This window comes from Scleropages formosus, chromosome 11, assembly GCF_900964775.1.
Source record: "Scleropages formosus chromosome 11, fSclFor1.1, whole genome shotgun sequence".
Lineage (NCBI taxonomy): Eukaryota > Metazoa > Chordata > Actinopteri > Osteoglossiformes > Osteoglossidae > Scleropages > Scleropages formosus.
Window position 1 is genome coordinate 10,751,356 of NC_041816.1, and position 15,566 is coordinate 10,766,921.

Sequence of the window (15,566 nt, forward strand, 5' to 3'; positions counted from 1 at the left end):
CTGCTAATGGATGGGACCCACCCTGCATGGTTAACAGAAGGCCAGACAGTCCTGATCCTGAAGGACCCCCAGAAAGGAGCAGTCCCATCCAACTAAAGCCCGATAACCTGCCTCTGCACAACATGGAAGCTGCTCTCAGGTATCATAGCGGCTAAGATGAACAGGCATATGGCTCAATACATGAGCGGGGCCCAGAAAGGAATTGGTAGAAACACCAGAGGAGCAAAACACCAGCTACTGGTAGACAGAACAGTCACTCGAGACTGCAAGACCAGACAGACACAGGTTGTGCACCACTTGGATTGACTACAAGAAAGCCTATGACTCGATGCCTCACTCATGGATCCTGGAATGCTTAGAACTATATAAGATCAACAGGACACTAAGAGCCTTCATCAGGAACTCAATGGGGCAGTGGAAAACAACCCTAGAGGCCAACTCCAAGCAAATTGCGCAAGTCACCATCAAGTGCAGCATCTACCAAGGAGATGCATTGTCCCCACTGCTGTTCTGCATAGGCCTGAACCCCCTCAGCCAGATCATCACCAAGACTGGCTACGGATACTGACTACGGAATGGAGTAAACATCAGTCACCTCCTCTACATGGATGACATCAAGCTGTATGCCAAGAGTGAATAAGACATCGATTCCCTGATCCACACCACCAGGATCTACAGCAATGACATCGGAATGTCATTCGGATTGGATAAGTGTAGTCGGATGGTAACAAAGAGAGGGAAGGTAGTCAGAACTGAGGGGATTGTACTACCAGAAGGCAACATAGCAGATGTTGAGGACAGCTACAAGTACCTTGGAATCCCGCAGGTGCATGGGAATCATGAAGAGGCCGCAAGGAAAGCAGCAACTGCCAAATACCTGCAGAGAGTAAAGCAAGTCCTGAGAAGTCAGCTGAATGGGAAGAACAAGGTCCGGGCTATCAACACCTATGACCTGCTGGTCATCAGATACCCCGCTGGCATAATAAGCTTGCCAAAAGAGGAGATAGAAGCCACTGACATCAAGACAAGGAAGCTCCTGACAATGCATGGAGGGTTTCACCCCAAATCCAGCACCCTGAGGCTGTACACTAAGCGGAAAGAAGGAGGCCGAGGACTAGTGAGCGTCAGAGCCACTATCCAGGATGAAACAACAAAGATCCTTGACTACATCAGGAAGATGGCCCCGACTGATGAGATACTTAGTGAATACCTCAGGCAGCAGAAACCCGAGAAGGAGGACGAGGAAGAACAGGAACCACCATGGAAGTACAAACCCCTACACGGTATGTACCACCGGCAGATTGAAGAAGGGGCTGATATCGAAAAATCATACCAGCGGCTGGACAAAGCTGGACTGAAAGACAGCACAGAGGCACTAATCATAGCAGCACAGGAACAAGCGCTAAGTACAAGATCAATAGAGGCCGGGGTCTACCACACCAGGCAGGACCCCAGGTGCAGGCTGTGCAAAGATGCCCCTGAGACAATCCAGCACATAACAGCAGGGTGTAAGATGCTAGCAGGCAAGGCATACATGGAACGCCATAACCAAGTGGCTGGCATAGAGTACAGGAACATCTGTGCCGAGTATGGGCTGGAAGTCCTAAGATCAAAGTGGGATACACCCCCAAGGGTGGTCGAGAATGACCAAGCTAAGATCTTGTGGGACTTCCAGATCCAGACTGACAAACTGGTAATGGCTAACCAACCAGACATAGTAGTGGTGGACAAACAGAGGAAGAAAGCCGTAGTGATAGATGTCGCCATCCCAAGCGATGGCAACATCAGAAAGAAAGAACATGAGAAGCTTGAGAAATACCAAGGACTGAGAGAGGAGCTAGGAAAGATGTGGAAGGTGAAGGCAACAGTGGTCCCCGTGGTAATCGGAACACTTGGGGCTGTGACCCCTAAGCTGGGAGAGTGGCTCCGGCAGATCCCGGGAACAACATCCGAGATCTCTGTCCAGAAGAGCGCGGTCCTAGGAACAGCTAAGATACTGCGCAGAACTCTCAAGCTCCCAGGCCTCTGGTAGAGGACCCGAGCTTGAAGGAGTAAGACCGCCTGCAAAACGGGGGGCGAGTGGGAAATTTTTTAATTTTTTTATTTTTAATGTGATTAATTTTTAACATCTTGTTTTAGGGAAAACAGTGATGAAAATGAATTGGACAAATCTCAGATGTATGGAAGAAAATTAGTCCCAGGAGCACTTTAACACCCTTTCGAAACAAACAGAATGGACTCTTTTCATCAGGCATCACTGCTTTATAGCACCAGGTGGCATAATGGTTAAGCAAGATCCACTTCACACTACTGTGGTAGTCATGAGCAAGGTATTTACACCAAATGACTCCCGTAAAACATACCCTGTTGTGTAAATGTACCAAATACTTTTAAGTCTCTTATGACAGAAGGATCAGATAAGCAAAGTATTAATAAAACATGAGATTTATTTATGGTAACAGATAAAACTAAGATTTAGCTGTAGTAAGAGCAGTAAAATTATACGCAACTTGTTCATCTTATAGATGTATGTAAAATTTTAGTAGATTTGTAGTTCCCTGTAAAAAACATGCTTGCACAAGACTGAGGGAGGTTTCTAGATCATGTTTGTAAACAATGGCTGAGCTACTTTGGTGAACAGAGTAAAACTGGCACAGGCAATGTCACTTTGAGCATGGGGTACATCCAACAAATGGGGTTACTGAAAGTTTTGTCTCTGCAGGCAATGTGGGGTCGCAGATCATGTACAGCCATAGAGCAATAATGGTCAGCCATCCTTGGAATGGGCTGTTCCTCTGGTATTGCCTCGAGTTCTTTTCGAACATGCCATTGCAGCTTAATCTCGTTGAAGTTTGACCTTTGCTCTCGAAATCTACATGACGTTGGAGAGCTTGTGGGTAAACATTTCAATCACAGAACACACAATCACATGTATTCATGCAATGTTTTATATTTAAATTTGTTCATTTGGCAAATGCTTTTCTGCCCCACCCTGCATGGTGACCATGCATCAGACTACTGCTCTTGTATTATGTACTGTTCTGTCTTCTGATTGCTTCAAGATTTTGTTTCCTATTGCTTTTCCCAAGATGGCTGAACATGCTACAAGTGCAATACACATGATTTTATCTGTGTAAGGTCCTTTACTCAGTAATTGCTTACAGATGGATCTAGGGGGCCCAAACATCTGCAGCTGTTTTGTTTGAAGGCATCCTTTCTAATAATGAGAAATTTGCCTCATCTCTTTCAGGGTATTGCTGTTGGTGACCTTAGTTAGGGTGTTGATTCTCCTCCAAAAATGACGAAATGGTCCGTAACAGCTGCCCTTTCTACATTATTTCCAGTACAAATAACTGGCAGCATGTGTTACATTGAATTTGTCTGGGAAGTATAAAGGCATGGAAAATGTCTGAAGGACTTCTTTTTTGTAGCTGAGAGATCTGAGGCCACCCTTGATTAGATCAGATCAATTTGGTGTTTGTAATTCTTAAAGGCCCTCATTTTGTGTCATGAAAAAAATAAAAATGATTTTTTCAGTATAGGCTTCCCTTGTACAAGGAAAGGTCCTTTTCAAAGAATTCAGACTGCAGAGAAAATGTAATCTGTACTGTAAAATTTGAAAAATGTGATGGCAGCTCACACAAGTAATTCCTTCAGAGCGGAAATCTGAGTTCAGTGCATGCTCCTCGATAACATCAAACACCACACAAGGTCAGCAGACCCACCACCACCACCACCACGTGCAATGTTGCCTTCCCTTCACTTCTCCGTTCATGCTGACAGGAATGTGTCATATCTCACAAGTCTTTGTCATCCATAACAGGCTCTAAAGCAAAAAAGTTTTAAATAAAGTACCAAAAATTTAAAAGAGTACTTCATACTTGATGTTATAAGCCACAGATAATTTTCTTGAAAGGAAATATCATTATGAATTACTGATCCGATTTAATATTTCATTGCAAATGATACTTTGCAAATAGCTCAGTAGAAGGGATGGGAGTGTTACGTGTGGTTACAATAACTACGTAATGACAGTTGTCTTCTCAGGTAGTATTAATCTCTTTTATGGTGCATTAACGGTAAGAGCAGTCTCTCAAAGCACTTTACAAAACAAACAAGATAAACACACACACACACACTGTCTGAACCGCTTGTCCCATATGGGGTTGTGGGGAGCCAGAGCCTAACCTGGCAACACAGGGTATAAGGCTGGAGGGGGAGGGGACACACCCAGGACGGGACGCCAGTCCATCGCAAGGCACCCCAAGCGGGACTCGAACCCCAGACCCACCTGAAAGCAGGACTGTGGTCCAACCCACTGCGCCACCACACCCCCACAAGATAAACAGCTTACGGTAAACTATAAAACATCCATCCATCCATCCATCCATCAGCAAATCTGCATTTTTCAATTAAAAAAATGTAAAAAAATAACAATGGAATAAAACAACAAAATAACAGCATGTAAAAGCTGCAATACTAAAAGAAGGACAGAATCATCCATCCATCCATTTTCTTGGCTGCTTAGTCCTTCTAGGGTCGCGGTGGCAATAGGGAGAGCAGAGAAGCCTAGACATCCCTGTCCCTCGCGACTTCCTCCAGCTCAACCCGAGGGATCCCCAGCTGCTCCCAGGTCAACTGAGAGATATAATCTCTCCGGCAGGTCCTGGGCCAACCTCAGGGTCTCATCCCAGTTGGCCGTGCCTGGTATACCTCCAAAGGGAGGGGCCCAGGGGGCATCCTTACCAGATGCCCGAACCACTTCAGCTGGCTCCTCGCAACGTATAGGAGTAGTGGCTCTGCTCTTGAGTTCCTCCCGGATGGCCGAACTCCTCACCCTATCACGGAGAGTGAGTCCCACCACCCTGCGGCGAAAACTCATTTCAGCTGCTTGTATCCACAATCTTATTCTTTCGGTTATTAACCAGAGTTCATGACCATAGGTGAGGGTAGGGACGTAGATCGACCGGTAAATGGAGAGCTTTGCCTTATGGCTCAGCTCCCCCTTCACCGCTACAGTCCGGTACGGTGACCGCACTACTGCTGCCGCTGCTATTGCAGTACTATTGCAGCCGATCTCACGCTCCCTTCATCCCTCACTCGTGAACAAGGTACCCCAGGATACAACTCCTCGACCTGGGGCAAAAACTCTCCCCTTACCTGGAGGAGGCGTACCATCCTTTTCTGTGAGAGAACCATGGACTCAGACTTGGAGGTGCTGATCTTCATACCAACCGCTTCACACTCGGCTGCAAACCGTTCCAGTGCGTGTTGGAGGCAACCATGTGCCTGTGCCAAAAGGACAACATCATCCACAAAAAGCAGAGACGTCATCCACGTAGAATGCCCTCCTGACCTCGACTGCACCTTGATATGCTGTCCATGAAAACCACAAACAGGAGTGGAGACAAGGCACAACCTTGGCAGAGTCCAACACCCACACTGAACAGGCTTGACTTAATTCCAAGTATGCGGACACCGCTCTCGGTCTGTGTGTACAGAAACCAAATGGCCCGCAGTAGTGACCCCAGCACCCCATACTAGGATGGAATCGATCCATTGTTTATAATTGCTTGGCCAATGCAGTGCTGCGGTGGTCTGGATCCTATCCCTAAAGGATAAGGCAGAGAGGATAGCTGGTAGTGTACTGGTTTGATTTAGACACCAAGGTTGCATGTTCAATTCCTACCTCTGGCTATAGTACTTCTACGCAAGGTACTTACCCTACAATTTCTCCAGTAACATTACCAAGCTGTATAAATGGGTACATAATTATAACCTTAACATTATAAGTCCCTTTGGAGAAAATCATCGAATGAATGTAAATGTAGGGCACGAGGCAGAAGACACGCTCCGGTGATCACTGTGCTGTGTCTGCAACTCACCAGCAGAGGTCGCAAGAGCCTCATATTCATTGCAGACAAGGAGCTCAGGGACCTTTAAATTATATACCAAAATATGCAATTCAACTATCTGTGTGACATTTATTAAATGCAACGGTGAACACTGACATTTCAGCCTGTGCTTCAGCCCAGTCTTATCTCTAGCCAAAATTTTGGCATAACCTCATCCCAAAACATAACCAGTATTCATAGCTCTAAGACCTGCCCTAACAGTTCTGCTCTTCAGAGGTCTGACCCTTCACATTAATCGGACCCTAACTCAGAGCCTGTCGTACCTTCACCCTTTCTCTAGACCAGATTTTAAGCTTGAACTCATTCCAAAGGCTAATATTAGCCTTAGGCCTGGCCGCAACAATTAGACTGGCCCAAGTGTGATCTTACATCCCACCGTCACCCTTAAACTATTTATAGCACAAAATTTGAGTGTAACTCCTATTGATATATGGGTTAATAATACTCTTTATACAAGGACTTTTTTGGTATATTTCATGCTTTAAATACATGCAACATTAAAATAAAATGTTTAAAATGAGGTAGATATATAATAAATAAAGGTAAATATCCAGTATGTGGTAGTGCAATCAGGATTGGGAAATTATGATTTTTTAAATTTTACAGTTACCAGAGATGAGAGAATCTGTGTTTTGATCTTCATCTCAGATGGGCTGCCAAAGATGACAAGCAGACGAGCATCAGAAATATAAGCATACTAACTTAAGATCCCACATAACCGGTTTGTGTCAAATTAAAAATCCTTACAATGATTTATAAGGATATCTACCCTTTTTAATACAGCAGCATTTTTGAGAGTAATGTGGTCATTTTCCTTTCATGACAGGTGTAAAAGGAGCTCATATAGTAATAAAGCCATATACCTTTTCTCTTGTGTTATTTCAGTCAGTGGTGCTTTTTCAAAGGTCCTCAGTTATTCATGCTTCCATCCGCTGCCACGTGTGCCGTAGGTTGTATTTCCCCCCAGCGGGTAGTAGAGAGCCACTTCACCCGCAGGGACACAGTGCCCACCACAACATCCCTGGGCCTACACCCGGACCGCCTTCACTCACACTTCATTCAACAAGCCTGTGTGTGCACATTAAAATACAAAAGTAACATTTTAAGCAAACATAATCACATATTTCAGCTTCATACAGCATAAACAGGGTATGTAGACAAACAGGTGCACCACTTTGTATTGCTGAGGCAGGTACTCACAACTGGGAATGGAGGAGCAGTGATTTTATTCATTAAAAGGTGTTATAGAGAGCCCCACTGAAGCCCCTGGCCCTTCGTTCACTGCTGCTGCTTGCAGCTTGCCATGTGATCAAGGGCTTTTGCAAAAGCATGGAAACACTTGGTGGAAAACTGCTATGCTTCCACCACCACACCACATAAAGACATTCTTCCCTACCTATATTGGCCTAACATCAACATGTAAATTCAGGTAACATTAGAAATATGGGGAGGTGTTAGAGATTTGAAACTGTGCCTCTGGGTATATTGTGGTAGAGAATGAGGGGAGCTTTCACATGACAGAAGTTAAGAAGAAGAAGCTCCAGGCACACCGCTCTTGAGGCGTTCAATCAGTGTGTGTGTGCATGCGTGCGTGCGTGCGTGCGTGTGCGTGAGCATGCATATAGAAACATTAAAAAATTAGGGATAACATCATTCAACCCAGGAGGGTGTGATGGCACAGTGGGTTTGGCCAGACCCTGCTCTCTGGTGGGTGTGGGGTTCAACCCCTGCTTGGGTTGCCTTGCAATGGACTGGCGTCCTGTCCTGGGTGTGTCCCCTCCCCCTCCAGCTTTGCTGGGTTAGGCTTCGGTTCGCTGCAATCCTGCTTGGGACAAGCAGTTTCAGAGAGTGTGTGTGAGTCTTAACGTCTGCAGTGTGGAACTGGCTTTGTATTCTGCTCAAAAGGAAGCATAACTGTACCTGGGAGCAACTGTTGCCATGGAATCCATACAGCTGAAAGGACTGAGTCACTTTAAACATATTTTTAGAAATTAGCAGGTTCATCCACATTTGCACAAAGTAACATGTTGTCACAGGTAATAGAAATGAAAAATAGTAGTAGTTTTATTACGAGGCTTGCTTTACACACTTGTTTTTTTCTGTCTTTGGTTTAGAAATCAAAGCGGTGTAAGCTGTAATAATAAAAACAATATAAAGCAGAGATACTGAGGGGAGAATTAATGATAAATTATCAGTTGACACACCAGGTTATAGTGCACCGTTAAATTCATATTTCTAACCCATGTTAGTTAGTGTTCACTCACATTACAGCTAGCTGATGCTTTTCTGCAATGTGATTTACAGTTATTTACCCATTTATACAGTTGGGTAACTTTCCTGGAAGAAATTTGGGGTTGCTACCTTGCTCAGGGGTACTACAGCTGCATGTGGGAGTCAAACCTGTAACCTTTGGGTCCAAAGGCAGCAGCTGTAACCACTACACTTGTTCATGGGTACTACAGCTGTAAGTGGGTTTTGAACCTACAACCATTGGGTCCAAAGGCAGCAGCTCTAACCATTACAGTTACTCAGGGGGACTACAGCTGCAGGTGGGATTTGAACCTGCAACCTTTGGGTCAAAAGGCAAACCACTACACTTACCCAGGGGTACTGTATGTGGAATTTGAACCTACAACCACTGCATCCAAAGGCAGCAGCTCTAACCACTGCACTTGCTCAGGGGTACTACATGTGGAATTGAACCTACAACTGTTGGGTCCAAAAGCAGCAGCTCTAACCACTGCACTTGCTCAGGGGTACTGCATTTGGGATTTGAACCTACAGCCACTGCATCCAAGGCATCAGCTCTAACCACTGCACTTGCTCAGGGGTACTACATGTGGGATTGAACCTACAACTGTTGGGTCCAAAGGCAGCGGCTCTAACCCTACATTACCAGATGCTCCCTATTATAATGATACACGTAATGATTATTTCCCGAGTGGAGTTTCCGCAGTCGGTGGGAAACAATGTCGCGTTTTCAAAGAGATACGATCACAGCACTTAATTGATCCACTTCCCGCAAAATCATTGTTCGTTACCAGTTTTTCTGGAAAGAATCAGTCCAGGTCCCTTTGCAAATGTGACTTATGGACACCATGAGTAACAGTTAGGAAAGCGTGATGACCCGCTCCTCAGAGAAACGTGGGGGAAACACGCGTGTTGTAAGTACGCATTACAGCACCTTTCCTGTTTTTTCATTCGCTCCTTTTTTAGAGATTTGAGTAACAAGAGACACGTTTTAGTCTCTAATCCTAAAGTTTCCAATTACTGTAATTTACAGGATCGACTCGTGAAAATGAGTAAAATGAGGTCAGGATAATCGAGCGGAAAGTTTTTTGATAACACTCAGTGTTACACTCTGGTGAAGTTTCCCGATGGGGGTTGGTCTTCGAGCGTGTAACGGGCACACAGTTACAGTACAAATGCAGAAGTTACAAAAAATAATAAGAAAAAAATAAAAACGGCAGTGCTGCTCCGGTGACAACGCGATGACCCTACAAAACTCTCCTCCCACCGAGGGAGGCAATGGAGGCGCACGAGCCCCTCCGCTGAAGCATCCCGCCAACGGGAACAGGAACTCGAGCCGCGCGCCTCTCCTGGCTCTCGAACATGTCTCGTGGCTGCTGCTCCAGCACGCAGAGCCGCAGGGGCGACGAGGACCTTTAGAGCGGCTCGGAAAAGGAGCACATCTCTTGGGCGAGGTTTGCTCACCGCCGTGTAATAGGAGCCGCCGAGTCGCCTCGTCACGCACAGAGGAAGATGGCGGAGTTCTCCCCGGTGCTGCCGACGCGGGATGGAGGCGGCCGGCTGGGGCAGCCCGTGTTCCCGCGCTCCCGCTCCGGCTCCGAATCCGAGAGCGAGCTGTCGCAGAGCCTGGCCCGGACCAAGACTCGCTCGTACGGCAGCACGGCGAGCGTGGCGGCGCCGCTGGGCGAGAAGTACGTCGAGCACCGAGTGACGGCGAGCGACACCCTGCAGGGCATCGCGCTCAAGTACGGAGTGACGGTGAGAACGGCCGGGGTGCGAGGAGCCGCTGTTTGCGCTGAGTAACGGGCGAAGGAGTCGGAGCCGTTACGACACTGTTAGCATTAGGGCGCATTTTCTGTGTGAATGTGGGCCGTGAAAGCGCGCGCATACAGTAGAGTACACACACACACACACAGCAAACACATTGTACTGTACCATCTCAGATGGCATCTGTACGTGGTGATCAGTGATGTCATCGAGGGTGTGTGTTTTGGCTGCCGTACCGGCGTATCGTTATGCTAGCGGTTCTGTACAGTGAGTGTGTGCAGTTATTGCGCAAATGTGTGTTTTTCGTTCGGCCCTCCGTATCTGCGGCGAAATGACGAAGATCCGACACACGGACTGAGGGAGGCTGCGGTTTGGACCCGGTCCTGTGCGACCACTCGGAGCCACAGGGAGCTAGTGTTCGAGTCCTATTATTGGAGGGAGACGGGTATCTTCAACAGAGAAGTGCAGTCTCGAATTGAGACCATTTGGGCACCCGATTAAAGTGTGTGTCGCTTGAGGTTAGGCTTGTCAGGCGATCCGAAGGTTGCTGGTTCGAATCCCCCCGTGCTATGGTACCCTTGAGCACAGTGGCTGCCCTCATTTCCATCACTAATAGTACCATGCTGTATAAGGTGGTAAATAATTGCTAAGTTGTGTATATATAATATAATATTATAGATGACCTTTGACAGTCACTAAGTGTTTATTAGTCATAAGAAAACAAATGGTTATGATCCTGGAATTTGACACAAACCCATCCTCTTCCTTTCATTTAATGCAGATGGAGCAGATAAAAAGAGCAAACAAACTCTTCAGCAATGACTGTATATTCTTAAGGGCCACTCTGAACATTCCGGTTCCCTCGGAAAAGTCATCGCTCTTCAACGGACTGACGCTCGAGTCTCCGGAGAGTGAAGGCAGCGAAGCCTGTACGCCCCAGGAAAGGCCCGTCGTGACCCTGGATGGAGAGGACATCTCCTCTTCCCCGTCATCCCCTACTCCAAGTCCTCAGGAGTCCAAAAGCCAACCTGTTCAGCCAGAGGAGCTTTCGGCCAAGGACTACTTGCACAGACTGGACTTGCAAATTAAAATGTCAAAACAAGCTGCTAGGAGACTGAAGGAGGAGGACAGCAGGTATGACCTAATCCAGATGTTTAAAAAAAAAAAAAAGATATAATTTAATATAAATACAGACTTGAATAGGAAAACAATGAACAACTTGGCTGGCTAACCACAGCGGTCAAGTGGAATTTAACTTAATGTTACCAGTAGATGACAGATTAATGTAGTGTAACCAAAGGAATAATTTTGACAGAGCTTTAAGTATGAAGTTCACTTTCATATGGGGGAAATGGCTCTTTTTCATATGATTTTGAACAAAGGGATGAGTGTGATCATGAGCACCCTGCTCGTCCTTTCTTGGCTGGCGTGAGTGTTGATCTGAGGTATGCACACACCCGGTACAGTAGGCCCAGCTTTTTGCTCATTTTAAAATATTGCTTCTGCGGAACGAAACAGAGCCTGGTCTGTTTGAAAGTTAAAACAGCTGGATGTGTGTGTCATTTTGTTTGTTGGCAGTTTATCTGTATTAGGTTGCATAAACAGCCCCTGATGTGATGAGCTTTCCGGCATGTTGCACTCAGCAGTTTTTGGTGCATTATGTTGCCGTAGCACACGTGATGCATGTGAACAGCCTGAGGGATGCCCCTTACTGTGACGAGATGTACTAAGCATTCATAGCACGGAGCCCAGCTGCCAAATGCTTACACTCAGGTTTCTGCTCATCATCTTCCACACAGCAGAGTGTGCTGGGCACTGGAGTGTGCGAGTCAGTCAGCTATTACTTTTTAAGCTTTTAAATGGATCTGAAATAAATCTGTGTTCATGATTGCTGCATATCAGTTGAAGTCTGTACTAAGCAGAATATAGACATTTACTTGGCTGTTTAGCATGATGCATTTTTTTTCTTAGGAAAGTTTAGAGTAAAACTAGCTGTGTTCTAACACTGCATCTCTCAGTGAGAAGGAAAGATGGAGTATTTCAGTGTGTGTCCTCTTTGTAAAAAATAGCAACACAAAACTCCATGTTTACAAGGAAGGCTATAATCAGCTCACCGGACATTCCTCTTCAGAAGTAAAGAGATTTTTTTAAGCAGGTCTTCAATAATATAACCACTTGTGTGCAGGCAGATGAACAGACTCGAGTACAAACAAATTTGTTTGACCCATTCCGTTCCATTTATTTAATACAGATCTAATGCTTTCCAGTTTATGGTGAGGGAAGGTGATTATTAAAATTTGAAGTAAAACTGATTACTTTACAATTATGCAGATTAAAAACAGGAATTTGCAGTCAAATATGATTTGTTTTGATCATTATTTTGCCTGAAACTAGCTTTCATCACATTTGGCACAATACAGACTGATGGGCAATCAGCAATGAGAAATTTACCTGCTATAAAAATATTTTAAAATATTGTTTTAGTCTTTGTTCGTATGTATTCATTATGCAGATGCTTTTCTCCAAAGTGATGTACATCTCAGAGAAAAATACAAAGATTGCATTCCATCAACAGAAGGAGGGATTTGGATGTAGACACGTGATTCTAGAGCACAGTCAGTGTTTGCCATGATGATTCTGTGGTGCTTTTTTAACTAAAAAAGTGGATGTTGTTGATCTCAGTCAATGTATCTGTGAATACATGAGGAGGCATCAGTAGTGCAGAGCAGAGGTTTGTCATCATGAGTCCCCTAATAGGCCAGCCACGAAGTAAACTTCTCTTGGCTCCATATCCCCTGCATGCTATTTTTAAAAATTGGAAGAGAAGAGCCAAGAGGAGGGGGAGAGAGCGTGACTCAGTAAGATGTGGAATGAAAAGATAGCCGGAAGACGGCTACATGCTTTAAGTAATGGCCAAAGCACATTCTCAGCAGGTGCTGTGTGTTCTTGGTGTTTTGTGGAGGCAGATGTCATGCTCATGTGGCCAGAAGCCCTCATTATTAACTTGTTCCAACCAGTAAACACAAGTAAAAAGTAAGGTTAAACCATGCAAGTAAGGCAGAATGAAGTGTAGCTGGGATGGGAACCAGTTGCCCTCTTGAAGCCCCCCCCCAAGTGACTGAAAGAACTAAATGTGACTGTTTGTTTAAACATTCTGTTGTTGCTGTCCAGTTATTAAAAAGTATCACATTTTTTGCTTTTTAATTGTTTGTGCTTCCAGAGTCAGCGAAGGAGCCGATTCACATCCAGCATCATCTTACCAGGAAATATGAAAAAGACGAGGGGTGTTCTGTTTTCCTTGAGATGCTGTTGTGAAGCAATGACAGTGGCACACCTTTTTTGTGTTTGGCTTTCTTTTTTATATTCTTTTGCGAAATTATCAAACAGGATTTCAGTGTATGTCCATCATTTGCACTGATGCCATCTTTTGCCTTTTATTATTGTTATGGCTGGTGATGTTTCTTTTGAGGTCCAACATTGTATATGCGTGTGTGCAATTTACACATCCAGAGTATTGCAGTCTCATTACATGGTTCTTAAGCTGCTGTACATTTAATTTCCTTGAAACATGCAGGAACTTTAAGTCAGGAAACATATTAGCACTTTAGAGTGGCTGTCAATGTGCAAACCATTTGAAGTCCTTTCCAAGTGAAGTTGTTCTGCATATGTAGACATCTGTAGTAACTGCAACTGTTTTTTGTACTAAATCTAAACAGTTCACTAGGAGCTTTGAATGTGTTAAAGCCTGATTTTAATTTGCCTGTTCAAAGCTGATTTTATTAAAGGGATAATGATGTTTTAATGTATGGATGTGTTTTTGTGCGACTATTTAAACCTTAATTGCTTTGTTTTACTGTGCTGTTTTTTGGTTTTGAAGACAAATAAAATGTTAAAAACCCATTTATGTTGTTTTCACTGCCAACCAACTCTCTAATTTGTCATTAAGCTGTTACACATTTTTGTTTAGAAAGGAAACAACTGTGCAATATTTGATAATGAAGTAAACACTGTTATCCCTGCCTTTGTGGTTTACACCCCACTCCCCCACCTACTGCTGTCCATTTTCTGGGCACGTCTGCATTTCCTTGGGTCACACAATCAGTTCAACACACCACCACATTACCTATTTTGACAGTAGTTAGTAGTTCACAGTAGTATTTTACCATGTTGGTCATATCCAAAGCTCTGCCGTAGTGTTTGCACCCATGCATTGCCCTCATATGAGTAAAAGAACATACAAAATCTTGTTTCACTAGAGTCCTTCTACTATACCATCATACACAGCCTGTTGCAGCCAAGAACTACAAATGTTTGTCTTCATATACATGTATAATTTATATTTCTGTAATTCACAGTGTAGTTAGTATCAGTACTCGGTACCCCAACACTTAACTGCAGTATGTTAAATATGCAATTTCTCTGCATTTCAAGCTCTGGACAAAATACAGTTTGTTATAATGCATTTCTATGTTCTGTACAAATATAAAAAAAATCAAAATGTTTTGAGTAATTAAAGACTAATACGTATAATCTGTGGCAAAATTCAAACTGGTGGGGTTCATGGTTTCTGCATAACGCTGGGATAATTGTGTGTTGAGATCTGAGAATACGACTAATCTCCCGCAATCATGGCATTAATATTTTATGATTGTGTTTTGGCAGTCCATTGGTAATTGGTTTTTAACCATTTTCATTTGGTAGACGTAATCATCGCACAACAGTTAATAGTGGCAGTAATGGCCAGTGTGGCTGAATACACATTCCTTTTTGAAAGCTAGTTAGCTATGTAATAAATTATACTATAAAGTATATGTATATGCAAAATAATGTTGCAGTCAATATTAGTGTAATGCATGTTGTGTATAATTAGACATTATATATTAGGTGTTATTCCCTAACTATCCACCCAAAAGCATTAAATTCTTTGTCTATTGCATTTTAAATAGTATTGTTGCTTCTAGGAGCTTTAATGGCAACAAACTACAGAAATAAAGAAAGGCAATGCTTTAATTGCTTATACATTCTGAAAAAAAATCACAAATATTTACATTTGGAAATGCTTTGTTTTGTGTCTTAGCACTTCCGATTCCTAGCGCTCTGTTGACATTAGTGTATAATGACAAAGTAGAGAGTAAATAAAGCCACCTGCACTTTTTCTTGACTGAGTCAGGTGTTGGGGGGGGGGGGGGCTAAAACTAGGAATGACACTGGAACTGTAAAGAATTTCTTTTGGCAAAATCCAAAGCTATAGTACAGCATGTTTTACACATACACAAAAAGGAACAGCTATAATGACATCCTCTAGAACAGGCGACTTGCAATGGGTGATATTTTGATATGCTATTTTAGCAAAATCTACAACGCAGCTGGGTACGAGGCAGACTAGGTGGGGCCACTATCCTCGAATGAAGCCGTCTGCAATGCTTTCCACTTCCACATTGTTGTGGCAGGCATCTAAGTGCCGTAACTCTTCTCATTTATTTTTAAAGAGCCAGTCCATGTGCCGGAAATAGCATTGCAGTAATTTCCATTCCCTTGTGCGTGGGTCGCATACTACAGCTTCGCGCTAGTGACACAGTTCAATAGCATTCGTCTATTGCTACATACTACAGGGTATTGCTATTGAAAGGACAC

General features: G+C 44.0%; 1 protein-coding gene and 1 long non-coding RNA gene across 2 annotated transcripts in view; one reads left to right on the forward strand and one right to left on the reverse strand.

The window, feature by feature from the left end:
• The window catches only part of LOC114911943 (uncharacterized), a 19,390-nt gene extending 9,698 nt beyond the window's left edge, over positions 1–9,692 (reverse strand). Inside the window, exons 1-2 of the long non-coding RNA XR_003798009.1 lie at positions 9,630–9,692; positions 6,779–6,983 (exon numbers count right to left, since the gene is read on the reverse strand). This is a non-coding gene — a long non-coding RNA (uncharacterized LOC114911943). The remainder of the gene's footprint in view (positions 1–6,778; positions 6,984–9,629) is intronic.
• On the forward strand, positions 8,745–15,510 carry lysmd2 (LysM, putative peptidoglycan-binding, domain containing 2). Its single transcript, XM_029256542.1, has 3 exons — positions 8,745–9,923; positions 10,714–11,066; positions 13,153–15,510. The coding sequence occupies exons 1-3, from the start codon at positions 9,678–9,680 to the stop codon at positions 13,202–13,204; spliced, it is 651 nt and encodes a 216-aa protein (XP_029112375.1). The 5' UTR covers positions 8,745–9,677; the 3' UTR covers positions 13,205–15,510.
• The last annotated feature ends 56 nt before the right edge of the window (positions 15,511–15,566 follow it).

Bases quoted from the DNA above. Each gene is read 5' to 3' on its own strand.
- lysmd2 (XM_029256542.1), top strand. From the start codon at position 9,678: ATGGCGGAGTTCTCCCCGGTGCTGCCGACGCGGGATGGAGGCGGCCGG. The intron at 9,924-10,713 runs GTGAGAACGGCC...CATTTAATGCAG, and splicing joins CGCTCAAGTACGGAGTGACG to ATGGAGCAGATAAAAAGAGC. The intron at 11,067-13,152 runs GTATGACCTAAT...TTGTGCTTCCAG, and splicing joins CTGAAGGAGGAGGACAGCAG to AGTCAGCGAAGGAGCCGATT.